This window comes from Vidua macroura, chromosome Z (assembly GCF_024509145.1).
Source record: "Vidua macroura isolate BioBank_ID:100142 chromosome Z, ASM2450914v1, whole genome shotgun sequence".
In the NCBI taxonomy this organism is placed as follows: domain Eukaryota; kingdom Metazoa; phylum Chordata; class Aves; order Passeriformes; family Viduidae; genus Vidua; species Vidua macroura.
In genome coordinates, this window is record NC_071611.1 from 78732689 (window position 1) to 78759371 (window position 26683).

The 26683-nt window shown below is 39.6% G+C and overlaps 1 protein-coding gene across 1 annotated transcript; it reads left to right on the forward strand.

The window, feature by feature from the left end:
* Positions 1–1947: 1947 nt before the first annotated feature.
* Positions 1948–26234, forward strand: LOC128822408 (3'-5' RNA helicase YTHDC2-like). The gene is made up of 27 exons (XM_054004107.1): positions 1948–2293; positions 2938–3028; positions 3398–3591; positions 5208–5407; positions 5986–6152; positions 7896–7998; positions 9199–9355; positions 11535–11642; positions 12736–12884; positions 13266–13401; positions 13758–13884; positions 14847–14912; positions 15682–15860; positions 16012–16108; positions 16185–16272; positions 16373–16453; positions 17409–17491; positions 18376–18481; positions 18617–18736; positions 19091–19363; positions 19863–19989; positions 20437–20642; positions 21328–21523; positions 22630–22739; positions 24193–24482; positions 24882–25059; positions 26196–26234. The coding sequence occupies exons 1-27, from the start codon at positions 2119–2121 to the stop codon at positions 26232–26234; spliced, it is 3846 nt and encodes a 1281-aa protein (XP_053860082.1). The 5' UTR covers positions 1948–2118.
* The last annotated feature ends 449 nt before the right edge of the window (positions 26235–26683 follow it).

Below are 26683 nucleotides of genomic sequence, written 5' to 3' on the forward strand. Positions count from 1 at the left end.
AATACATAACTTACTTCATGGCAACATTAATGATCACAGCAGCCAACAGCTGATTGCTTACAAATTTACTATAATGCTTAAACCCCTACATACTGGAATTCCTTTTTTTTTTTTTTTCTTTTTTTAATAATCAAGGAACTGAAAAGAGAACTAAATCTTGTGCTCTTTCATTAACATGGTCTTGAAGAATTGGCTCACCAGTGATCCTTGCATCATATTTCAACAGCTACGAAGTCTTACAGCACTTAAAATCTTTAAAAAATCCCAAACAAACAAAAACCAGAAAGACTAATTATTTTGCAGCCAAACCTGACACAATTGAACACAGTACAGAATTGATAATACTGTTTCACTCACTTCCTTTGCAGTTCTTTTTCTCATAGAACTGGCATCTTTTGTGGAACATAAGAGTGTTTACAAGAGAGAAAATGTTCTGCAAACTGAAAAGAAGTCAGCAAAAGTGCCTCTAGGGAAGGTAAAATAAGAATACCTAATTGTATTTAAACATGCAGATGTATTTTTGCATAAAACTGTGCTGCTTCTTAATTCTTCTTATAAAAAATACATGGGTATTTGGACATATGTTAATACAAGGAAATCATTCTTATTCCAGGGGTTATTTGTTTCGAGTCAACATTAGCCAGAAGGTATTTCTGAGGCCAATCATGAAAACGGAATTTTTAAATCCTTACAGATTGTTATTTTTAATATGAAAAACCACAGCTAGTGATTTTTATTAAGAGAATACGTATAAAGAATAAAACCTCCATGTCTAAGAGCCTGGGTAAGCACAATTCTTTGCTTATTCATATTCTGAGTGCAGACTGCAACTCAGTATTTAGCAGAGCTGCAGCAGGCAGTGCATGCCTGACCACACTCTCCTCTTTTTTCACCCTTCTAATAGCATTGGACAGTCAAAAAAGCAGCGAAAGAAGAAAGGCATGTATTAAGGAATTTGTTATGCAGGATGCACTCAGGCTTGACGCCAGTCTCAGCCATGTAGATGAGACTTAACCCAACAGTTAGTTATCTCTGTGCCCTGCTGTATTTACAGGATTGCAAACTGAGAGCAGAATTGAACCTGAGGAATCATTTTTCAGAATCATGGGGCTTTTTGTCTATAGAAAGGCAAGATGATGCTGTTAAGAGGCAAAAACTGTTAAGAGATCTGGGTTCATAATTAAAGATTTCTGATGTGACTCTTTCAAAATAGTTATGAGCTCTCATTTTTTACTCTTGATACCAAGGATGATAAGATGAATGCTCATCTTATTCAGCTGAAGTGTTTAATTTTCCATAATAACTGTGATGTGCTTTGTGGTGGCAGTACTGAATGTCACAGAAACAGCTATGAGGACCTAGCATTATGTACTTTGATTGAAGATACATAGTCAGATAGCTGAACTGAAAACTGAAAAAAATTTAAAAATAACCTTAGAACAGATCAATTGTTCCACTCCAGTGTGATCTCTCAGCGCAGAATTATGCTGAAGTTAGTCTTGTAAAAGCTTTGGTAGAGGTGGCTTAAGAGCTGTTTTTCAGTCAGCTGCATCAGACAGTGAGTGTTTATCTTCTATTTATTTAATTGCTCACTTCAGTTCACAACTGAGGATGTTTGTTCAAACGGAGGAGTAGTTTGTTCTTCTTCCAAGTACTCTCCTTCTGACCGATGATGTTTCCAAAGCAGCAGCCTTCAATCCCGAGCCCTGTGTCAAGCCCAAGAGGATTGGGTTTAGTTTCTACCTCGTGTCCTCAGCGTGGAGTCAAAGGACAGCAGGAAAAGACGATCCAAAACCAAGGGCAAGTAACACTTTACAGAGTGAGGAGGCTGAGGGCCGAGATGACCCTCGCCACAGCTACGTTTAATACCATGAATTAAAGCACGTAATTTATGACCGGACAGGGCACCAGTGCCACGTTTTGGGCACAGCCATACACATACCTCGGTACTAGGCAGGCTTGGCCCTACCGTCGGGAAAAGAGCCAATTTCCTTCCCTTCGGGCCGACGGGGCTGTGGGTGACTCCACGCAGGCCCCGCCCGCCGCCAGCGCCGCCCCTCGGGCCGAGCAGCTGCGGCCCCCGATCCGTGTGGGGCCGTGTGGGGCCGTGTCGGGGCCATGTCGCGACACAGGCGGGTTCTGCGGCGGCAGCCCGGCGGGGCTGCGGGGGACTGGGCTGCCGGCGCCGCGGGGCGCGCCCGGGCCGAGGCCCTCAGGGAGGTCGGCGTGGACGAGGTGGTGGAAATGGCGGTGCAGCTCGCCCTGGAGCGGTTCCGGAGCGGGGACGAGGCGGGTGCGCGGCACAGCCCGGCCCGGGGGCAGCCTGCGGCTGTTGGGAGGGCGCTGGCAGCGGGTCAGGGAGGGGATCCTGCCCCTCTGCCCGGCCCTAGTGAGGCACGGCTGGGGTGCTGTGTCCGGCTCTGGGCTCCCCAGCACAGAGACAGGGAGCCACTGCAGGGGTCCGGCAGAGACCACCGAGATGAGATGAGAGGTCTGGAGCATCTCTTATCAGGAGAGGTGTGGGAGTTGGTCCTGTTAAGCCTAGAGGAGACCGAGAGGGGATCTCACTAATGCATATGAAGATCTTCAAGATGAGTCCCAGGAAGGCGGTGCAGACTTTTTGGTGACAGGACAAGGAGCAGTGGCCATAACTTAAAACACAAGAAGTTCCACCTGAACATGAGGGAGAACTTCTTTCCTTTGAGAGTGGCAGAGCACTGAAACTGCTGCCCAGGGAAAGCGCTGAGTTTGCCCCTCTGGAGACATCCCAAACCCTAGATGTGTTCCTCTGTCAGCTGCTCCAGGTGACCCTGCAGGGGGTTGCACTGGCTGGTCTCCCTTCCAATCCTAGCAATTCTGTGGTTCTGTAACACTGAGTTGTCAAGATTAGTGCCTGTTGCATTGTTACTGTTTTCTCATTATTATTTATCATTCTAGAGATGGAATTTCCTTCTAGTTTCACTAGTACTGAAAGAGCATTTGTTCACCGTCTCTGTCAGTCTCTTGGACTGGTATCTAAAAGCAAAGGGTGAGTCAGGGTACAATTTTCAGTTTTTTGGTGCAGACCAATAGAATTTCAAGACTAATGATAACCTGACTGATGTTTTCAACATACTCAACTGTGTTGCAAGGAATAGTATTAGAGAAAAAAGTGTAAAAGAGAAATGAGCATCTGTGTTCGTTGCTGTATGCATGCTTGGAAAAGCTTGTGACATGCCTTTTGGGACAGCTTGCTTTTATACTTTGTGGATTTAATGGCTCCATTAAAAAAGCTTCTCACTGTGATTTCTGTTTTTTTTCCCAAAGATTTTGCATAGCATCTCCTACCTTGACAGATCAAAGTCAACCTAGAGTAGGTTCCTTTTTCCTAAAGTATGTTTTCTTCTCCCGCCGACAGAAAAGGAGCCAATCGCTACCTGACTGTAAGGAAGAAGGATGTATCAGAGGCACACGCAGGCATGACTTGTGGCTTGGCTCTCCGTACGAAACACGCTGTTCGGAGTCTGATTCAGCGCTTTCCCGTCACAAATAAGGAAGGCACGGAACTCCTGCCAAGGACAGAGCGAGGAAATGCCTGTGCTGTTGAATCTGGTACGTTGGGCGTGTGTTCTGCTTTGGACTTGTCCATCGCCACCACTTGGAAAAACCACCTGCAGCCCAAAGACAAAAGAAACCTCTTTCTGTTCTGTCCCCTCTCGTGTCCTAACAGACACCTTCTTGCAAACGCATTAATTTTCCTTACTTTTAAGGTCTTTTGGAACTGGTGCTGTGAGGAACTTGGGAAGTCATATCATGCACATGGTGATGTCCACCTTGTGTTGTGTTACTTTAGAATCTTTGAGGCAGTTCCAGCCAAACCTTTTTGGAAGCACATTTTGAAATGTGGCTCCATAAAAGTTCTGTGAGGTGGGATTGAAGAGTCAGTGTTCCCCTGCTGCTGTAAGAGCACCCATATGAGAAAATGAAGTTGTCTGTTCTGCTTGTAGAAATTAATGTCCTTGATAAATGAAGAATTTTAATTTTTATTTCTTCATCTCTACAAAATAGATTTGGTCCTTAAGAGACTACTGTCCAGACTTCTTGATTTCTTGAATATGGAAGAGTTCACTGAAAGACAAACTTCTGATAAAATGTTGGGTTTTTTTTTTTAAAAAAAGCAAGGTTTTAATCTAGATTATTGCTTTAGCAGCTACAAGTGGAAGAGTTACAGTGTGTTTCTGTGTGCAGAGATGGGTGTAGTGAACAGAAAACACTTGTACCAATATGCCTTGTTTAATGGCATGGTTCTGATAGGTGGTGTCTGTTCCTGAAGTGTTTCCTTTGCTGTTATTTCCAATTGTTTCAGTTGTTTAATAGGATTGTTTAATGAACAGAGGGAAGCTATAATGCAAGGACTGAAATGCAATGTCTTAGGAATGTAAGGGAGAAGTTAATGAGCAGTCTAATATTTGCCTTTCTCCGCATCTCAAGAATGTATTTTTAGTTCTCCCGATCTCTTAGTCTGTGTTTGTCTTGGTACAACAGAGCTTGAAATTTAGTATATGAATCTGTTACTGACATTAAATATGTATCATTGACTTTACAGCAAGCTTTTCATTCTTCTGGAAGATAATTCTCAAGGAATTAGAGAGTAGCACTTGCAATGATGGATGTGAAGTAGCTGCCTCAGAAGATGTGCCCGTTTGTTGGCTACTTATGCACTGCTTTGTAACACATCACACTGCTGTGTGGGGGCCAGGACTCTTGATACAGCATGCTTGCATTAGTATGATTTCAGGCAAAGGCGTGGAATAGCTTCAAGGCTTACCCCTGGAAGTGTGTATTTCTAGGGAGAACTGCAGGTGTGAAATGTGGGCGCAGATACAAGGGCCACCAAAATACACCGGGCTGTGTTCTCTGGTTTAGTTTCTGTTTCTCCTTTTGCTCTTTGTGGGCTTTTTTGACTTGGAGCAATGCTCTGGAAGAGTCTGGTTTTGTTCAAAATACCTATGAAAGTAATAACTGTTTTGAAAGATATTTATTTCAAGCACTGCAGGAGGACATGTTGCTATAAATATGACTTCTAAATGTGTGATGGGTTTGTCACTCTACCCACAGGGATGCATCAAAAGTCAGCAATGTTAATTTTTCAGTACAGTTTTTGAGCAGTGTTTTTCTGTGACCTTCCTCTGTACCTGCATAAATAAACTTTTACCTTGTCTTCACAGAAAACAAAGAAGTAAACAAGATAACTTTTCGACTTAATGATGGTATCCCCCAGGTCCCAGTGGAAAGAGGGGAATCAGAGTTTGATTCCTTCAGGCAGTCACTACCAGTTCTTGAAAAACAGGAAGAAATTGTCCAAATAATAAAGGACAATAAAATTGTTCTGATCATAGGAGAGACTGGATCAGGAAAAACTACGCAAGTATGTTTCTTTAATTAAATAAAAACTAGAACAGTATTTATGACAATTGTGTAATATTTGTGATATGGGATATTTTGATGCTATTTTAAGGCTTTTCTTTTCCTGTATGATTGAAAATCTTGTTCCAATTCACTTTCTTGCTTTTAAAACACTAAGCCAGTAGATAGGTACTAAAAGCAAAAATGATTCCTCACAATTTTCTGGTTGATACAATTTTTTCATTAAAACAATACAAAATATTGAAGGGAAAGTGATGTTTGTATAGGCCTTTTTCTTCTAAGGTAGTTCTGTTCTTAGTACCCAGAATATTTCTTGTGTTAAAATGAGAGATTATCTATAGGAGTTTTTTTTTAGATTTCTCTGAAGCAGGAGGGAGACACTGCAAGTTTTTTCTTTAAAAAAAGCCTAAAGAGTTTATACGTAGAAATTTATTTTCCACTACTTCAGGTATGCTTGCCATGATAATCCTAATGAAAAGTCTTTTGCAATGTGTAATACTGAGATGCAGTTAAATTGTTTCCCTGTGCTAACAAAGCTGTGACTGTCTCAAAAAGTAAATTTGAACCACTTCTTTACAGATTCCTCAATTTATCCTTGATGACTGCTACAAGAATGGAACTGCCTGTCGTGTGTTCTGTACTCAGCCCAGACGTTTAGCAGCTGTTGCTGTGGCTGAAAGAGTGGCAGCAGAAAGAAGAGAGAAGATTGGCCAGACAATTGGTTACCAGATCCGGTTAGAAAGCAGGTACTAATGGTATTTCTGAGTGCCAGTTGATCTTGTGTTGGTCTTGTGCATCTTGTGCACAGGTAAACTGCAGTGTGTTTGGGTTGCAGCCTCCCAGGTGGGATATGTTACTGCAGGTAAGGAATACGTAAGAGGGAAAAGGATGGCTTTCTTGCTGTGTTTTGCAGTTTCATGTAGTAGGTTGTCTTATAGAACTGAATCTCAGGTATTTTCTGTTGACTTCTTCTGCGGAGTGTATGCAAGGAAATCTTTGTCTGATTTTCAGATCAAGTCTACACTTTCTTTTTTATTTTTTTTTCTTCCCCCCTCTCTACTTGTAACAAGTGTGGATCCAAAAGTTCCGCAAGCTTTGAAGGTAGGTGTGAAGACCAGCATGCTGTAAGAAATGTTATGTAGTGTGAGTTGATAGGAGTCATAAAAGGGAAAACAACAAAATTGGAAAGCAACTGATGAAGATGAGCATTATTGATCAGTCTAGTTTGGGCTAAATTTACTCTTCTTCAGCTTCTGTGTTTAAAACATGAAGTGAAGTAAAAGTAGAGATTTCAGTATCACTTGATGAATTTGTCTGTAAAGCAGAGCATGAATGGATTGTGTGGGGTTTTTACATCTTTGCACTGTGTAGCCAAATGACATTTCAGGGAAGGGCCAGCAGTTGGGATATGAGTGACCAGAAGATGGCAAAAGGTTGTGTTGCTTGAGTGAACAAAGATAACACACAGCTGATGAAAATGAATGCGCTTGAACAACAAAGCCGCAGTAAGAATTCAAATGTGTGTACGAAAGCTCACAAGGATATAAAGAGATTAGAAGAGCTGGTGAAGATGTATCACAAATAAGCTGGATAATTAATATATGGAAGTACTATGCTGGCAGAAGAAGAGCAAAGTCAGGTGAAAATGGAAGAATTGCTGGAAGCAGTGCAGGAAATCCAGCTTGAGAGGAATCAATACAATTGCTGCAGAGAAACACTAAAAGGGAGAAATAACAATATTTTGAGCTGTGGACAAAAAAAAAATCTGGAATGGAGATGTTTAGAGGTGTTTATAGTAAGACAGAAGTATAATTTTTAAGGTTTTCTTTTAGGATGGCAGTACCAGAGGGAGTAGTGACAATTGCTGTTTTTATTGGGACAGCTTCCCCAGGTATAGAATTGTAACATTTCAGTAGTTTGAGCTTCTGAAGGAGCAGAGGATGAAGCAGATGACTTTGTGATTTAGTCAGCTGTACTGTATTGTGTCCTCAAGGCAAGGCTTTGGGAGCTGTGGGGAGGCTTCTGTGAGGAGGTGCCAGAAGCCTCTCCCGTGTGTGACAGAGCCGGTGCCAGCCAAGACAGACCTGCCTGTGGCCGAGGCTGAGCCCATCTGTGATGGTGGCAGTGCCTCTGGGACAGTGGGGAACAGGGGAGGAAAACCTGCACAACAGAGGCAGCAGTTCAAGAAGAGCAGTGAGAGCATGCAGAATTTCTTCATGCTTCTCTTTTACTTCCTTATTTATTAAAATCTGAATCTTATTTTTTCAATTAATCCGTTGTCCAAAGTTTTGGGGCGCAAGCACTACAAATTGTTAGGAAATGTGTGGGAAAAGGCACCGGTTAAAAACAAGTGGTGTGCAGGAGTCTTTTGGGGAGAGAACTGTAATTCCTCTTGTGGTCAGCAGCTGCTTTAATTTTTGATCCCTGGAAAGCTAGCTGCCTTTAAATGGTGCAAAGCCCCTGAGCTGTCTGTGTGATGTGTTCCATAGGGTTTCTCCAAAGACACTGGTAACATTCTGCACTAATGACATGCTCCTTGGCACGCTGATGGCAGGAGACAGCACCCTCTCCACCGTGACCCATGTTATTGTGGTGAGCATCCTGTGGTCTTTCATGTGGGGTGGGGCAATATGTATAGCCTTGGAAAATGAGGTCCTCATTTGTTTTATTTAGATTTGCTGAGCACTTTAGGTGTTTTTGTTTGGTAGAAGATGAATCAGCTTCAGAGACTTTCTGAGTCCTTAGAGTAGCATGATTGTTTTGTGGAGTTTGGTGTTTTTCTGCGTGTTTGTGTTTTTTCCTGTAAAAATAGTTTATTTTCATGGCAATGATTAATTGTGGAATCAGGAGGAGTGGAGAAAGACAGAAGTGTAAATTTTTCTGAACTTCCCCTGTCAGCAGCAAATCCTTAGGGAGGCTTACATGGATGTGGTTCAATGTGATTGTCTCAGAATTTCTGTTATCATTTGTTTTAGCATTACCAGGTTTTCAGTCCATTTGTTTGCCCAGAGTTTTCTAGATAATGTGGAGTCTAATGGCTAACAAATTATTCAGATGTGTTCATTTATGAGTATGCTAATATTCCTATTGTGGAATTTAATAAGGAAGGGGAACTAGAATGCTTATGGCAAGATTGAAGTCCTGAAGATTAAAAGATAAGTTTAGGTGCCTGCCTGTTTATCAAAGTTAAAAAGGCATGAGAATGATCTATACATTCTTGATGTCAGCCTACAAGCCTTGTATTTTGAGTCCTTGTTTCCTTCATTCATAATAGAAATCAAAACAGAAGAATGACAAAGATGATGAATCAGTTAGGTGCCTTAATTTATAGGCTTTGTGTGGCTTTGACTTGTCTAAGCAATCTGTCTGTTTTTTCTGATTATGTGGTGTCATCCATTTCTTTAAATGCTCATCAGTGGTGAAGTGAGAATTTATGAAAATAAGATTTGTAGGATTTGTGGTTTGTGGCGTTTTCTTGAAATTTGGCTTTAAATACAAAATCAGAGAGGTCTCAGATATTCACTTTAGCCTCTAAAGTTAAGGTGTGTACAGCTTCAGCATGGCAAGGCACTCAGCGCTGATAAAAACTTTTTGAAGTGTTTTTTTTTTTTTGCTTATGGATAGTTTTTAAATAAAACCCTATTACTTAAACTAGACTTACACATTTTAAGGCCTCTGTAATGTGCCACCAAATCATGTATTTTATTTTTTTAGAAAAGTTTGTTTTTGTCAGAAGTTGTGATCCTGAATCTATGATGGTTTTTTATCTCTTTTTTTTTCCTTTTGTTACAGGATGAAGTACATGAGAGGGATAGGTTCAGCGACTTCTTGCTAATAAAACTGAGAGATGTGCTGCAAAACCAGCATAATTTAAAACTAATTCTTTCTGGTGCTGCTGTAGATACAAATCTCTTTATTAGGTATTTTGGAAGCTGCCCAGTAATACATAGTAAGTCTTGATCTTAACTCTTAAATCTGAGTATACCTGCCCTGAGACTCACAGATCTTACAAACTATTCTGAGTAAAAGCACATGGTGAATACACTGAGAGTTCCAGGAATCCTTGTTCTTTGTGTATTCAGGTTTCTTGTTTCTTGACTATTTGCACCTCGTTCAGAGTGAAGTGTTTTAGTCACTGGGAGTTCTGTACATGCAGGTACATCCTGCCCCCCTCCACTGTTAATTGAAGAAGTAGGAAGAGGTTATTGAAGTGCTGTCTTCATGCTGATACAGGACTTAGGAGCTACATGAGTGTGATACATATTAATACATTCCCGTAGAATCTCACTCTTCAGGCTTGGTGAAGGTTGTTACTGGTTGCTGGATGAAACACAGCTAACTGTAGCTGTTCAGTTCAGAAATACAGGCTCAGGCAGATTGGGTTTCACATGAAAAAAGAATGACATGATTCTTTGATTTAAAGAAAATTAGTAGCCCTTCATCTAGGTGAATATTCCGAAAAGGCATCCAGTTTCTCTTCGTTTGTGTTCAGACTCAGTTACCTGCAGTTAGATTACATTCAAATGCAAAGAAAAGTTACCATTATTGCTGTTTTAACTTCATGTGACTGATCTTTAGTAGAGGCAAAATATAAATGTGTGGGAGATGGGGGGTTTTTGTGGGTTTGCGTTTTTTTCCCCACGCTCTTGGCTTGAAGGTTGTTCTGCATGGGCGACCTGCTCTGGCACCTTGCAATCCTCTTACTTTTTCAACAATAATGTCCAAGTTTAATGTAAGCTGTTAAGCTTACATTACTTTACTTAATGTAAAGTAGCTTTTAAGAGAAATGCTTTATTTGACAATCAGGTAGACTCTCTGCATGTCAGCCTTTTTAAAAAAAATCTCAACAATTTTAGGAAGTGGGATTGCTTACTGGTTTATTTTATCAAATGTTTGTGAGAGGAAACCTCTTTTTCCTAATTTTTTTTTTACAGATGGAAGTGTTTAGTTCCCAGTTTTGAATTTCTGCCTAGTAAAATAAGACTTGCAACTTGTTGGAGACAGGAATCTGGAAATTACACATGCTTTCATGTTTTCTGAATTTTTTTTGCAAGCGAGAGCCTCAGTTGTGATTGTTGTGTGGCTTTCCAGTTTACTCATTTTGCAGCTTCCTGTTCTTTCAGATCAGTCAATTTGTGTTGGAAATTCTGATGGCAATCTCTCCAGTTTGCCACAGTGCTTGTGCTGGTTATGTAACAGGCCAATAACAATTGAAAAGATGGTTTCCCCCCACTTTTTTTTTTTTTTCTTTTTTTGAGAATTTAAGAACTAAAAGAAGCATCTTTGTCTGTTCATGTAATGTAAAAGGTTTGATTCTCCTTCAGCATTATGGCTGACAAAATCCTGACCACAGAAACCAACATTTTGTAGCTGTGGATTGCTGTAGTACACAGAGCTTGTGCTCAGTGTTGGAAGGCTTCCTCTGTGACAGCTTCTAAAAGTGTGTGAATTGTGGATTGTTCCTTCTGAAGGAAAATCCGGAGTGATCCTGAGTCAGCTTAAGGGACAAGAAATCAAAATGCAGAGATTTGAATTCTTCATGCAAAAAAGCATCCTTTAATGTCCACAGATAAGGTCTAGAAAACAGTCTTGTTGAAAAAGAAATCAGGATAAATTATGAGAAGGGAGAGGCCACTGGGATGTCTCATCTGTCAAGAAGTATTCAGTAAAGAAAGCTCAGCTTTGCTGAATAAGTTGAGGACATGGAGATAAGAATCTCTTCTCACATACTTCTGATGAAAAGAAAGTAGTTCAGTACAAAGATGTACTGTCTCCGTGTGGAACCTTGCAAAAAGCTGTATTAATTGCTTATTAATTCATGAAATTTTAAATCCAGGTGGCAGACTTACATGGCGAGTTCTTGTTTGTAACCCTAAACAAAAACGGCTGTTCTCTTTTTCTCATTAAAAACAAATTAATAACTGTCAGTCTTATGAACATCTCCTGCTGTAACACTTGATAAAATTGAAGAGGTTGAGGAGAAACAAGGTGGCATTTTACTTTGGAAATGTTTTGTTTTGTATAATTCTGAGAAAAATAAACTCCAGTGAAGATAGTTTTTGAAAAAATGAATGCTGTAAGTGAAGCTAGTGAATATATAACCTTTTATGGATTTTTTTCTATTTTAGTCCAAGGGAGGCCTTTTGAAGTTAAAGAGTTGTTTCTGGAGGACATTTTACGAAGCACTGGGTATACAAACAAAGAGATGGTGAAGTACAAAGAAGAGAAGCAGCAAGGTCGGTGGACTTGTTAATTGTAAGGGTTGGCCATGAGAATCATTGGTTGATTGAACAAACAATTAACAGGATTCTTTTCGGTTAAAATTCCAAAGTCAGGAGATTAAATGAGATGTGATTAGATGACAGCAAGTATTTTTAAGCTCTCAGTATTTACATTACTGAAATAGTTTATGCAATTAATGAAAAAAATCACTTTGATTTGGTGGTTGCATTCTTTTTTCTTTCAGTTGATAAATGTCATCTGTTTTCTAATTATTACGCTGTAGAGTTATAGAGAACTGGGGGCTGTGCCCACATGAATACTAAAGAAGCATAGGATGCTCTGTACCTTTGGGTGCAAATTAAAGTGCAGCTATTAAAGCAGGCAGGATTTTGTACAATCTTGCACTAAATGGACAAGTTGTTCCCTTCAGTAACATTTTTCACTGCTTTCTTCAGGCATGGATGTATTTTTTGTGTTAACACTCTTGAGCTAAACATCATTGGTTTTCAGTTGATTAAGTAGATACTGCTTCAGAAGTTTTCCTGGCACCTGAAAGTAATGATCCCAGTGATTATTTAAAGAAATAAAAAAAAAAAAAAAATGCAAACCCCAAAGCTATAACATACAGTCCTAACTGGATATTTATCACAGTGCTCATCTCTGATCACTGGGGGCAGAAAAGTTCAGTTAAGACACTGGTGTTTTCTAATGTTTCTTCCACTTGTGTAGAAAAATAAGTTGTTATGTGCAGGGACTGTCTCGCTTGTCTTCAGCATTCCATTTCTGGAAAAAGATCTGGGCTGAGATTGTGTGGAAGGTGATTACTTAAGGAAGACCCTTTGAATGCAGTAGTTTGAAATAATGGAGGCTTGGGGGGGTTCAACACCAAAGTGGTGGGTTTTACCTCGTTCTTATAGCCCTTGTTTGCAGTGTGCACTTTGGGTACCCTTAAACATGTCATTTATGTTGGACTGGTAGTAGCATTCTAGATTAAATAAGAGAGGTTGAATAGGTAAAACTTGGACCTGCTGGAACTGTCTTTTTTAGTAGAAAACAATGGATAATAAAGATGACTCAAACTTTCTTGGGGAATATTTTGCATTCTAGAAGAGAAACAGAAGTACACTCTTGCTGAGTGGTGTTCAGCTCAAGGCAACAGTAACAAAAGGACATCTCGGAGACAAAAATCGGTTCCAAGGGCAAATGAGGAGTACAAATGGTTGGATGATGGTGGTGACACAGTATTTAATCAACTGGTAAGTTTTTTCTTTAGTTGGAAGAGACATTTATATTTGTGTTGTATTACTAGCCATTTAAAATCTGTTTTCTACAGGTAGTTCTGTAGAGTCTTTGGGGATATTAACCTATTTTAAAGATTACTTGATTGGGGTGAACTGCTGTAGCTGAAGTGTGCTCTTCAGTTAGGGTGGTTGTACACAGCTTTTCCTCAGATCAAATGGCTCGACTGCCATTGTGTTAGTACTTGCATCTGACAAAATCAATGCATTGATACCTGAGTGCTGGATTTCTGGTTGCTGCTGGGAAAAATTACCATTCAAATTCTTTGTGGGTAATGTATGAGAATGAAGACAACTCTTGGAAGAGACTAATCTTTCAGTATTGTTTTTTATCTTCAGACTGAAAAAGATGTGAATTGCCTTGAACCGTGGATAGTAAAAGAAATGGATTCCTGTCTTTCTGACATCTGGTTGCATAAAGATACTGATTTGTTTGCTCAGGTGTTAAATCTTATTTTAACTGAAAATGTCAGTGGTAAGTTTCATGTGCTATTACATAAGAAAAAAGCAACCTCAAATTTACTTTGATTTTTATGGCTGCTTTTATCTCCAGTTTCAAATGTTGTTACCTTTACATTCTGATGCCTACTGAAAAAATGGATAGGGCTAGCAGAATTAATGAGTTGTTTAGTTAGTTGATGATGTTGTTTTCAAGTATTGACAGAAGTGTGTTTCTAAAAGAGTGTGGAATTCACATGAAGTGACTGCAGAGATAAAGTGAGGAAACAAATTCTCTTTGGGCTGGAATTTGAAAGCAATATTTGTACTATATTTAGATGAAGAAATAACATTTCTACGGGGTTTGCTGGATTTTTTTGTTTTACTTCTCAGTTGATTATAGGCACAGTGAAACTGGTGCGACTGCTCTGATGATTTCTTCAGGGAGAGGCTTTTTGAGTCAAGTAGAACAGTTGATCAGCATGGGAGCAAGTATCCACTGCAAATCATCTAATGGCTGGTAAAAACAGAGAAACCAAAAGATAGATTTACTTGTCAATACAGGAGAAAGAAAGAAAATTCTTTAACATCTAAATTAATTTACTAACTTATGACACTGCTGTAAGAACTGTAGATTTTGACAGCCTAAACAGTTTCTAACTCCTGTTAATCACATTGTTTTCTGTAAATTCTGAATTGAATTCTTAATTACATGGTCTTGATTATGAGCTATAAACTTTGTTTCAGTAGGTCTTATTTAAGACACTGCTTAGCAGAACAACTGTAATCTACTGAATTGGACCAAAATGTTTGGCAGTTTGTATTTTCATGGAGTATCTATATCAGAAGATCTTTCTGTTACGTTTCTAAATATGTTGTAGCATGTAAAAATATTTGTGAATCTGTAGAAGCTCAAGTTCTGTGGTCATGGAGTATGTCTTCATCTAAGCAGGGAAGTACAGTTTGTAACTGTAGTATGGAATGATAAGAATTAGGATTCCAGGGGTCCGATATCTGGTACTAACATTTGAAAAACTTGGGAAGAAATGCAGTTTAAAGGTGTAAAACAGTGAAGTGCATTGTGAGGAGGACAGCTTCTGAAAGACCTGAAATAGCCAAATGTTAAGCCTGGGGTGTGACTTTTGGAGATGACTTCAAGGGTACTGCAAACAGGCAGGTCTGATCTCTGCACGTTGTTGTGGGCTTTTTAAAGGAATGGCACCTCCTTCCTCCTCATTTCCTTGTGCATGTTTGCCGGTGCTCCTGTGTACAAGGACATTCTTTTGTGGTAAAGAACTGTAGTTACCTAAAAGTCAGATAGCTGTTAACACCTATTTCAAATGGGAAGTTGAAGATCCAGCAATAACTGAGAGATAACTGAGAGAAATGGGTACAAAAGTCTGGTGTCAATTGCCTCACCTGATGTGCTCTTCATCTTTTGAAGTGAAAAATCTAATGAAACGACTTGTGCAACTCTTTCAGGATGGCTGTGGACTGGGCTAGGCACTTTGGACAGACAGAGGTTGTTGATCTGTTGGAATCCTACAGGTAAGCTGTAGCTATTTTGCAGAAGGAGTTGTATATGATAGTGATGGGGAATCTGAGGTTTGTGTTCTTTTAATCAGAACAGGTTTTAGCTTTTCATGCTGTAAAATCTGGACTGAATAGCAATACCTTTTTTTTTAAGAATAAGAATTTCAAAACCAAACAAGTTTGTACTCAGTATTGTATTGTTTATGTTTGCACAACTTGCTAATTGTATGCTATGTGCCATTTTCTTTTCACATGCTTACTTTGCAAACAAATCTGTCATGTGTTTTTATCTGTATATTTTTTATATGCAATAGGCATGTTAAAGAAAATTGACAGAAGTAATGTGTACACTAGGCCATTCAAGAATGCTTTTCTGATTAACTGACAGTTATCATAGTTGAGGTAGTGTTTTGTAAAGATTATATTTATTATAATTTCTCTTAGTGCAGTTTCTGCTAGTGGGAAATTTTTGGAGAATACGTATCTCTTAAATATTTTTCCTTGAACAGATGAACGAGAAGTATCTTTACACTTTCATTTGCTTATGGTTCTGTTTCAATGAAGTTGAAGAAACCTAAAGTTAGCACTAATAAATGAAGGGGCATCCTTTGTTGGGTTAACATTGAAATCAGTGAACAGCAATAGTATGGTGGTTCCCTTCTGCTACACTTCAGCATTAGAATTCAAGACCAATAGTCGTGTTGGTCCTGATCTAAGTTTGAGCTGATGGCTCAATGCAAACCCGAAGGGGCAGCCTTGACTCTGGTGTATTTTTCTGTTACAGCGCTTCATTTGCATTTGGAAATCTGGATGAAAGTTCCCTGGTCCAAAATAGTGGTAGTGACCTTAGTGCAGAGGACAGAGAACTACTGGCAGCTTATCATCACAGTTTTGATGATGAAAAAGTGGATCTGGATCTGATAATGCACTTACTTCACAGCATCTGTCATAGTTGTGATGCAGGTAGGTAAATACCTAACCAGCTGTTGTGGCTTTGGCTTCTGATGAATCGTGCTCTTTTTTCAGCAATCCCCAAACATTAAAACCTTCTGAGTGCTAGTCGACATGTATTTGAATTTTCTGTTTAACTTTGCAAACCCACTTCCTTTTTTAGGAGCAATTTTAATATTTCTTCCTGGGTATGATGAGATAGTGAGCCTCAGGGACCGCATTCTTTTGGATGACAAGAGATTTGCTGCTAATGCTCACAGGTAAAACCTTTAGTTGCTGTGGCTTTTCATTGCTTCTTTTAAGGAGCCTTAAAATGTTCCTTTTGTCTTGCATTAGATACCAAGTTTTCATGCTTCATTCAAGTGTGCAGACTTTGGATCAGAAGAAAGTGCTTGAAACTCCACCTTTTGGCATCCGCAAAATTGCAAGTATTAGAGGACTTTGTCCGATGCTACAATGATCTGTTTTGCCTTTGCTTTTACAGTGACTCTAGTTTTGGTGGTTTTGGTTTTTTTGCTTTGCAGATTCTTTCTACTAATATTGCAGAAACCAGCATAACAGTCAATGATGTGGTGTTTGTCATTGACTCAGGCAAGGTGAAAGAGGTAGGATTGCCTTAAATTTTCCTAGTGCAATTCTAAAACACACAGTGCATAAACTTTGGGGAACTTGGTTTTTTTTTCTTTTTACTTTACATGAAAATGAAAAAAAGCTTTTACATGCTGAGATCTACTGCCTGTCAGGCAACAGTCCTCGCTGAAAAGTTTCAACATCCATTTGTTTGAAGACAAATACTGTAAATAGCTAGCTGTCTAAAAAACCTTGTAAAAGCTAATCTAGGTTGATGTATTAATGGATCTCTCTCTTTTGCAATTTAGTATTTCTGCTGGATTTTTAAAACAAGTCCTCAGTTTAGACCACCACCTTCCTGAGACTTAGAGAGCACTGGGAGTTCCTTTTGTCCTACTATTGTATCAAGTCCAAAAATAATCCATGAAGTTTTTAAGCAGTTTTTTTTGCTGTGTTCAGTGCCCATTCCTAATTACTTGTTCAAGAAAAGTGAGAACACACAATGAGGCAATTTAAGACCTAGTGTACAGCTTTGAAAATGAAATTGGATTTCATAGGTGATATGCACACCAAATTTCTGAGGTTCTCATAAAGTGTTTTTTTTGTAATTGTACATCAGTCTTAAGAAAACAAGTAGGTAATTTCCAAGAGAGATAAAAAGGAAAACTTTATTTGGTATAATAATGTAGTTTTACCTGCTTTGTGATATCTCAGAACACAGATTTGACATAGCTTTTACTGACTTGCAATTACCTATTGACTAGAAAATGGTGACTTTCACAAACTGTGGAGCATTAAGATACTACAAAGGAGATACCATCATAAATTCACTTGAAACTGAGAAGGTACCTTTGTTGCAGAAGCTACTGTATATCTCTTAGTGTTTCATACTTTTTAGGAAACTTCTGTTGGTAATCTAAATAACTAGTAACTTTTATTTCATGTACCCTATTGAGTTTTCAGTTTATATTCCTTTCTTTGTTTTTCTAGAAGTCTTTTGATGTGCAGAGTTGTGTTCCAGTGCTAAAAATGGGCTGGATTTCAAAAGCCAGTGCTGTCCAGAGAAAAGGCAGGTAATAAATGCCTCATACTGGTTTCCATTTTGCAGATATCCACAATCTGTGTTTCGAATAAAGCACACAATGTAGTAACTGTTTCTAGCCTAGTCCAGTGTGTAGGGTCAGTATGTATTTCCTTGGAATAATTTCCCAAGTTGTAGAAGAGTGATGCTCAAGCATTTCCCAAAGGTCTGGGTTGTTTTCCCCCCATTAATTTGTTCTCCTTCCTCTTTCTCCCATGTAGCACCAGCAGTCACAGTGTCCAGTGGGGTGTTTTCACATCTTGTCTGTGGGCAGAGGACTGCCTGTTTCACTTTCTCCAAGCTATCCATGACTTAACAGGCCATGATTATATTCTTCCCAACACTGTGGGTGAGGGCTCAGAAGTTTGTGTAGCAACAAATGCCTGTTTAATCAGTCATACTGGCATTAAGCTGCACATTTGCACATAGATGTATATCAATGAGAGAGCTGGCTGTCTCTCATTCACTCACAAGTTATTTAATCTTTATTCTGCCTTTTACTCCAAGCATCACTTCTGTTTGGGGGATGTGAGAGGAAGAAATAAAGTTTGCAACTGATTCCTTACAACAAAGGATGATTGAGATTTGGACTGGTCTTAAGTTAGCAAAAACCCCACAGCACTTTACATTAGATAAGCCTTGTTTTTCTTTCTCCAGATTTCTCAGTGTTGGGTTAAAATTACCATAAAAAATTGCCACACTCTCAAAGATAACTCACGATTGGAACACTCTCACTTTGCATGTGACTGACAACACTGTCTTCATAGAACTGCTTCTTCTTTTCCATTCTGAGTTTCTGTGTCTCTTTGTTGGCTTTAGGTTTTGTTTTTAGAAAGAAATCCTCATTTTCACCACTTCCCATATTTTATTTTCAAGGGCTGGGCGCTGTCAGCCTGGAGTCTGCTTTCGTCTCTTCAGCAGGCTGCGATTTCAGAATATGTTGGAATTTCAGTCTCCAGAACTTCTAAGAATGCCGCTTCAGGTGCATGTTCAGTTAGAAACTGTAACTTTAAAAAATACAATGTCCTCAAACCATACTATTAATTGCAACAAATCATGGGTTTGGGGTTGTTTCCAAATCTTGGTAATCTTTTTTGTTCTGCCTTTTACCTTGCAGGAGATTTGTTTGTACACAAAACTTCTGACTCCAATTAATTGTCCAGTTGTAGACTTTCTTATGAAAGCTCCAGATCCTCCGCCTGCTGTAACTGTGAGAAATGCTGTGCATATGCTTAAGGTCAGAGAAGGAATAGGTTTAGATGGTAATTGTGTTTGATCCCAAATTTGTGGTGTAGCAGTCTGTCTTACTGACTTCAGTTTGTACTGAAGCCGTTTTTAATTACCTAAGGATGTTCTGAGTTTTTGTTTATTGTCTGTTTTCATTTTGTGTGTGGGGATGTGGTTTTCCATGTCAAGGGAAGAGAGTGCTTTGAAGTCTTGTCTCTGTTAATAGTTTCACTTGCTTTTTTAGTGTTTGGAAACAAGTCTAGTTAATGTCCAGTATTCACATCCTTTCTGCTTTCTCTGTAAAGTGATTTTGTCCACCCTACCCGTCCCCCTCTCCTTTGTCTGTTTGTTTGTTTATAAACAGACCATAGATGCCATGGACCCTTGGGAAGATCTCACTGAGCTTGGTTATCACCTCACTGAATTGCCTGTAGAGCCACACCTCGGTAAAATGGTGTTGTATGCTGTAGTTCTGAAGTGCCTGGACCCCGTTCTGACCATTGCCTGTGCTCTTGCCTGCCAAGACCCTTTTGTGCTGCCCACGCTGGCCTCCCAAAAGCGAGCAGCCGTGCTGTGCAGGAAGCGTTTTGCTGCCGGGACGTTCAGTGACCACATGGCCCTGCTCAGGGCTTTCCAGGTAGAATTTCATTTCAGAGAGTTCTGATCACAGCACACCAGCCAAGCAATGCAAATGTACCAAGCCACTTGGATGTAGAGTGGTGGACTGTGCTTAAGTACTCGGAGAAGACTTTCTTTTTGCCTAGTGGCTTTCCTGGGTATTGGACTCAATAAATTTTATTGAGGGAACCCTTTTTGTAGTATGTTTTGTTGATATTTTCAAACCTTATAAAATTCTAAATGTTCTAACCATGTGCCTCTTTATATCTTACTACACTGAACTTCAAATCATGATCTTAATGTAATGATCTTTATTTCTTGTTTTAACTTGACATAATCATCATTCTAGTGAACACGTAAAGAGAATCTAATTCTTGAACAGAAAAAAGTATCTGGTTTGATACATTAACTTTTGGAGTAGGTTTTGCATTTTATTGACATAAATGTAATCTTTTTTAAAAAATGCAGTTTTAGTTTAAGCCCTTCAAATTAATAGGCAAATGTAAAAACGTTGTCAGGCATGGCAGAAGGCCCCCAGTGACGGCTGGGAGAGAGCCTTCTGTGAAAAGAACTTCGTATCCCAAGCCACAATGGAAATCATTGCAGGAATGAGAACACAGTTGCTTGGCCAGCTTAGAGCCTCAGGTAAAGAAGTTGGAAACAATTTTAACCTTGTTTTAAAGTCAGGCATTTAGAAATTGTAACAAAAGTCATGTTCACTGGTGTAATTTTCCTTACTTAATTTGAAATACACCTCCATGTACACATTCATGCAGGGTATGGTGTAGATGAGGAAGTGTGGCTGATCTAACTGAAAGCACCCTCATCTCCACATGCCACTGCATTTCATGTTTTAATAAATTATTCCCACAGGAAATGTCTTTAAATTGTAGAAAACAGCAATATTCTGTGTTAGTATGAAACCCCTTATCAGGAAGGATTTCAGTGTAATGGTTTCTTCTTGCTGCTGTTAAGGTTGGCAGTGGTGAAAAATGAAACAATTAAGTCGTTTATTTCACCTTTAGTTTCTAACTCCTTTTGAGAACCAAAGAGAAGCTAACGTGGCGCTGTTTTGTCTTTTTCATTTGTCAGGTTTTGTGAGAGCCAGAGGAGGAGCTGATATTAGAGATGTTAATGCTAACTCTGAGAACTGGGCTGTGATTAAAGCTGCCTTAGTGGCTGGGATGTATCCCAATCTGGTGCATGTAGACAGAGAAAGCCTGCTGTTGACTGAACCAAAGGAGAAGAAAGTGCGATTTCATCCTACCTCTGTTCTTGGCCAGTCTCAGTGTAAAAAGGTAAAATCACTTGGAATTCATAGTTCAAAAAACACGGCACTAAAATCTCTCCCATGTTTTAGAAATGTCTTTTCCTAGTTGTCAGTACGTTAAAAGCACGATGGGCATTTAACACTACAGCTTTAGAAAATACTGTTCTACTCAGCTGAGAGAATTGGAGTTGTTTCATTTTTCCATTGTTTCAATTAGTCCTTTCTCTAGATGGAACAAGGCAAAATGGTAAAAAAACCGCCCCAGTTATAAAATTGTTTTAAAGATATAATGATCCCTACTCTTAAAAGCAAGTTTTTCTCTGAAACTTTTTTTTAACATTTCTTTTTAAAGCAAAATATTTTGTTTTATCATGGTAGGATAATTTGTGAATCTGGTTGAATTCTCTCACGCTTTTTTAATTGCATGTATATTTTTATATGTATCTAATTATACATGTATTTATTTCTCAAAATACAGAATCATAGAATGGTTTGGGTTGGAAGGGACCGTAAAGCTCATCTCATTCCAACCCCTGCCACGGGCAGGGACACCTTCCACTAGTCCAGGTTGCTCAGAGCCCCCCCAGCGTGGCCGTGAACACTGCCAGGTTGAGGCATGCACAATGTCTGTGGATAAAATGAGAGATACGTTCAAATTTACATTCATTACAGGTAGAGGGTATAATAGCCTGGTCTTACCTGCTCTTGCACAGATTGCCCCAGCAAATGGACAAGCTGCAGCCATCCAGGCCCTCCCTACAGACTGGCTTATATACGATGAAATGACGGCAGCTCACAGGACAGCAAACATCAGGTGCTGCTCTGTTGTGACACCTGTCACCGTGTCCCTCTTCTGTGGACCAGCCAGACTGCCAAGTAATGCCTTGCAGGCATCTTCATCCTTTCGAGGTACACCGGAGTCTGGATTTGGAATGTTTCCGTTGCTGTCCATCAGTGTGTGACAAGGAAAGCTTACTTTTCAGTAATATTTAATACATATATTGGCTGATTCTGGAAACAGCACTGTTATAATTCCTGTAGTTATTCAGGAAGAGTTTGTCGGTCCTGTAAGAAATCTCTCCGTTTTGGGATTCCTTACATATTCAAGTCCATAAATGACACAGTTCCAGGGTATCAGAAACTGCAGTATAGTTCATAAGGAAAGAATGCAGCCACAATGTCTAATGATCATACTGGCACTGAGAAGTGTAGTATGTGTGTTCTTTTTCTACAGACTACTTTATTTGATACATTGACCCAGATTATTGAAACGGCAAGAATAATTTAGAAACAATCAATATGGCAAACAAGTCATGTTGCTTCTAGCTGACACATACATTTTCAAGATAGGTTCTATTGATAATTTTTAATGTCAGGTAACTGCGCTATTAACTCTAAGTAATAGAGAAGATATAGAAATTTCCCTTTTTTTCCTCATTTCAATTGAGTCCTGCTGGAATGGAAGCAAAAATAACTGCAGCTAGTTGTCATAGTTTGAATCAAACTAAAAGTCCAACTTATTTCTGAAGCTTTCCTGTCTTGCTTTTAAACTGTGAACCTTAGAGTAGTGTTTATGCTGATTGAATTGCATTTTAGAAAAATCAGGAATTCTAATTAATAGCCATGTCTGTATATATATATTTCCTTACTAGGTCTTTAAATCTGCTGTTTTACGAGGAAATAGAGCCACGTGTGGTTTTGCAAACAGCTTTAGGCAAAAGTTGGATAGTGGCCTCTGAATACTGGGGAAGGTACATGAGTTGAGTCACATCATATCAGTACAGGTTTTTACATAGCAGGACTTTCAGCAGGTCTGGCTACTTGATTGCTGCTATCTGGAGCAAAGACTTTCCAGTGTATTTGCAGAAAAGAAGAGGTAGTTTTACAAATGGTTACATTTAAAAGTCAATTTTAGAAGGAAAAATATTATTGCTTGTAACACAGTAGTATGCAGGTTTTTGTGTGTAAGCAGAAATAATATAGAGATGCTAATGCACCTTTTGTCTTTAATTCAGGGGGATGGGTATCTAATGATAGCAGTGACAGTGAGATGGAGGACAAAACAGCTGCTGATCTGCCACTGCTGAAGCTGGATGAATGGCTCCATCTCAAACTGGACCCTGAAGTAAGAAAGAAATTAGTCCTGGGCTTGCTTCATGTAGAAGAATTGTAAAAAGATATGAAAAGGTGTTTGTAACATTTGAGTAGCCCAGAATTTTCTCCAAGAACGTCATGGTCCATTTGGGTCTCTCAAACCATGTACTCTGTGATTTAACCTTTACTTGACGAGCTCGTCAGGAATTGAAGGGCTTCAATCCCCTTTGGCACAGAGTTGTCTGTCACGTGAATTCGTGTATTCAACATCCGGGCTGCAATGCTTCATCACCTACCACCCATACCTTTCTGTTCTTTTACCTGTGAGCAAAAAGAAAGAAAATAATTAGTCACCTAAGTCAACAGTGAGAGTGCTCACCCCTCTTCCTCCCTCTTGGTGTGGGTGTCCTGTCTCTCACACAAGGGAGCAGGAAAGCCTCTGCAGTCCAGATGCTGTTGGATCTGCTTCACAAACTTTCTGGGCAGTGCGCTGTTTTAAATGTCTGAGCTTGGCAGATTTGTCCCTTTCCACAGGTCAGCAGATTCTGAAGAGATTCTGCCAGACAAAAGATAATGGCTGCAAGGGACAGCAAGCTGCAGGTGACAGTGGCTGCGTAAGGGCCCTTCTGCTCCTTCTGGCCTCCTGTCCTGCCTGCATGGTGCTCCATCAGGCCATAGCATGAGCTGGGATAGCCAAAATCTGAACAAGAGCTGAGAGAACAGCCACATTGGCATATTGTGCTCTTCTTTCTCTGAGAGAATAACCAAAATCAGATCAAAAAAGGAGCACTTGAAGCTGGAGTTGCTGAAAGAAAGTTGCTGTCAGATTTTGGAAGGAGAAATTTCAAAACCTCTTTGAAATAGAAGTCTTTATGTCATTGAGGAGCTGTGGCGATGGTAGGAGGTAGTTTATGGGTCATGAAACATACAGCTTTACCAGCTCTAATAATAACACTGTCTCTCCTAGACGTGTCCAAAAGAGTAATTTTTAAAAACTGATTACAATGGAAGCATTTCTGATAACATGGGAATTAGACTACAGTCTTCTGAACTTAGTCATCACACTTGAGCAGGTGTCTCTTTAAGAAAAATGTCACTTAGAGCTCTTTTCCCTCAAGTATGACTGAAGAGTGCATGAGTAGAGACTGATTTGAGAGGAAGGGCATAAAGCATGAAAGGATTGGGTTTTCTCAGAAGATAAAAAGGAAAAAAAAAGTCTGTGGGTTTACAGTACAAAGCTAAGTTTAGTACAGAGCTAAATGAAATGTTTCAAAAATTACCTTGCACCCAAGGCAAAGAAAGTAAATCAGCATCTTAGTTTAAATATGGATTATTCCCCTTCCCCAAGACCTTAGTCTTGCCTTTCATTGTGGGCCCTGTTTATATTAGAATGCCAGGTGCTGCCTGCTGTGAAAAAGACAGGGTCCTCTTACCTGTGTGATCTAATTTTCATCAGTATTTAACAGAACTGGAATTCACTGCAGGCTGCTGGTATGCTGCTGCAACTCAGGCAGAAGTGGCACAGCTTGTTCCTGCGTCGTATGCGAGCTCCTTCTAAGCCGTGGTCTCAGGCTGATGAAACAACTGTAAGAGCAATTACAGCTGTTCTGAGTGCTGAAGAACAGTCTGCAGGTCTGCAGCAGCCTTCAGGAATTGGCCAGAGACCAAGACCTGTGACTTGTGAAGAGCTTCCTTTGGCATCTACATGGAAGTCAACCAACAGCAGAAAAAGCTCAACAGAAACTGAATTGTCTGCCTCCTCTCATGCTGAAAAGTAAGATGTTGAGGTCTTCCGCTCACTGTAGGTTGCAATTGATGTATACAAGCTTCACTTAAATTTCTGCTAGTCATAGGAGGTGGAAACCATGGAAATACAGTTGAAAGGTGTTATACTGTTGTGTGCTGCTTTGTAATCCCATAAAGAAGTGTTTCATACCTGGGCCTGCTGTTTGAGAGAGCAGTCAGGAATATTGTCCATGAATTGTGATGCTTGAGAAGTAGCAGAAGAGGTTTACCAGTAGCATTAAAAAGCAATGCATGATCAGTATGGGATTTTTAGTTAGGGTTTAATAGATTTTGTAGTTGCTGTAATACGTGTGGTCATGCAGTAGCTGACAGGTCGATGTAAAATATTCAGTGACTGCTTGTGAAACTCAAGGTATGTCCTTTTTAGGGTTTCAGTGAAATCTGCTTCTCCTGCACTCCGCCAGCCAAAGAAGTACAAAGAAAAAGACATTTTGCTCTCCAGACGATCCTCAGCTGACAAACCAGCTCAGTCCTCAGTGAAGCCTGCAGAGAGCAGTAGCTGTTCCAGCCCCTGTGCTGGTCCTCCTTCTCCAGTGTCTGGAAAGGTAGAGTTCTCTAACATATCACCCTGCTCTTCCAAAGTAATAGAATTTCTTGCTGATCTCATTCTGCAATTCGGTATTTTACTGATAAATTAAATTTTACTGATACAAAGTAATAGAATTTCTTGCTGATCTCATTCTGCAATTCGGTATTTTACTGATAAAACTTTCCATTTATAACAGCTGCATAATACTTCCTTCTGGAACTTAAAATCTAGACTAAATATCCTTGTTTCACTAGTTTAATACAGCAAAAATAATTTGTGGACTGCTGAGGTAAAGCTATGCAAAGTAGAAAAAATGAGATTTTAAAACAAAACTTGTTCTAATAAACGTGTATTCGTTTTTTCCAACTACATGAGTATATTATACGCACACTTTGAAGTTTTTGGATTCTGCCTTACTATGACTGATTAGGGTTTTTTGATGGTTATTTTAACAAAGCACACATTTTTAATGAGAGTATTGTGGTAGTTGTCCCTGTATAATTGAATAGTAGACTGCAGTAGCACTAAAGAGATCATTGAGAGGAAACTTCATGGACTCATTGGAGGATTTAGTAATTCCTCTTGAATCTTTCAGCTTTTCAATAAAGACAGTGTAAAAGGAAGAAACTATGTTTCCTGAATGCAGAAATGCGGGTAGTGGGCTGTAGGCTGCACTCTAGGATGATTAATTTTGGTGTCATCTCAAGGTGTGTCAGACTTAAACCAAGTCTAATTAATCACCAGACTTTTAAATCCTATTCTGTTCTACTTGTTTTCTGCCCCTCATGGATGAATTACTGCGGAAGGGGCTAACGGCAGGCCTGTCAGCTAAAGGAGCGAGGAGAAGCTGAGAAGCAAGAAGCTGATAAGGAGCTCTCTCCAAGGCTGTTACCAAGGAGACCGAGAGAAGAGAGGAATTGAAGAAAGATAAGGAGAGAACTTCGTAGCTGGACAACGTAGTTTTAGAAAGTTAGCTGAAGTCACTGTTACTTTTCACCAGTGGTGTTATGTTGATTTATTGATGCCAATAGTTGGGGCAGAAGAAGTATAAACAATTAGAAAGTATATAAAAGGTCAGCCACTGTCGATAATAAAGAGTTGCCATCAGAGACTGCGTGTGGTCTCTGCTTTGTGTCGCGACCACCTCGACAGCGACATGTGGTGATCAGCGAGTGGAACAGCCCAGTGTGAGTGCTCAGTCGAATCCATTTACAAGCAGTGCTTGAAATAATGTCAAATCAAACTCTGACCATGGATCTCTTAAACAGCAGCAACAGCAAACGCGATCAGTAATTTACCAGATTCGATTGGCAGTAGACTACCTCCTCGCAGAGGAAGGAGGGATCTGTGGAAAATTTAATACTTCAGAATGCTGCCTAGAGATCGATGACCACAGTCATGTAATTAAAAACGTTACTCAAAATATTAGAAAACTAACCTGTGTTGGAACACTTGTTTGGAGAATCTGATTAGTGGGACAACTCGTTCACCTGGAATGGCAAATTGTGGAAGAAATTGGTCTTCTTTGTGGTGTGTGCACTAGCAAGTGTAATATTTCTACCATGTGTAATTCCATGTCTAGTCCAGATAGTAACCAGCATTGTCCAAAGCAGCATCATGCTGCAAGGTAACGTGGAAGG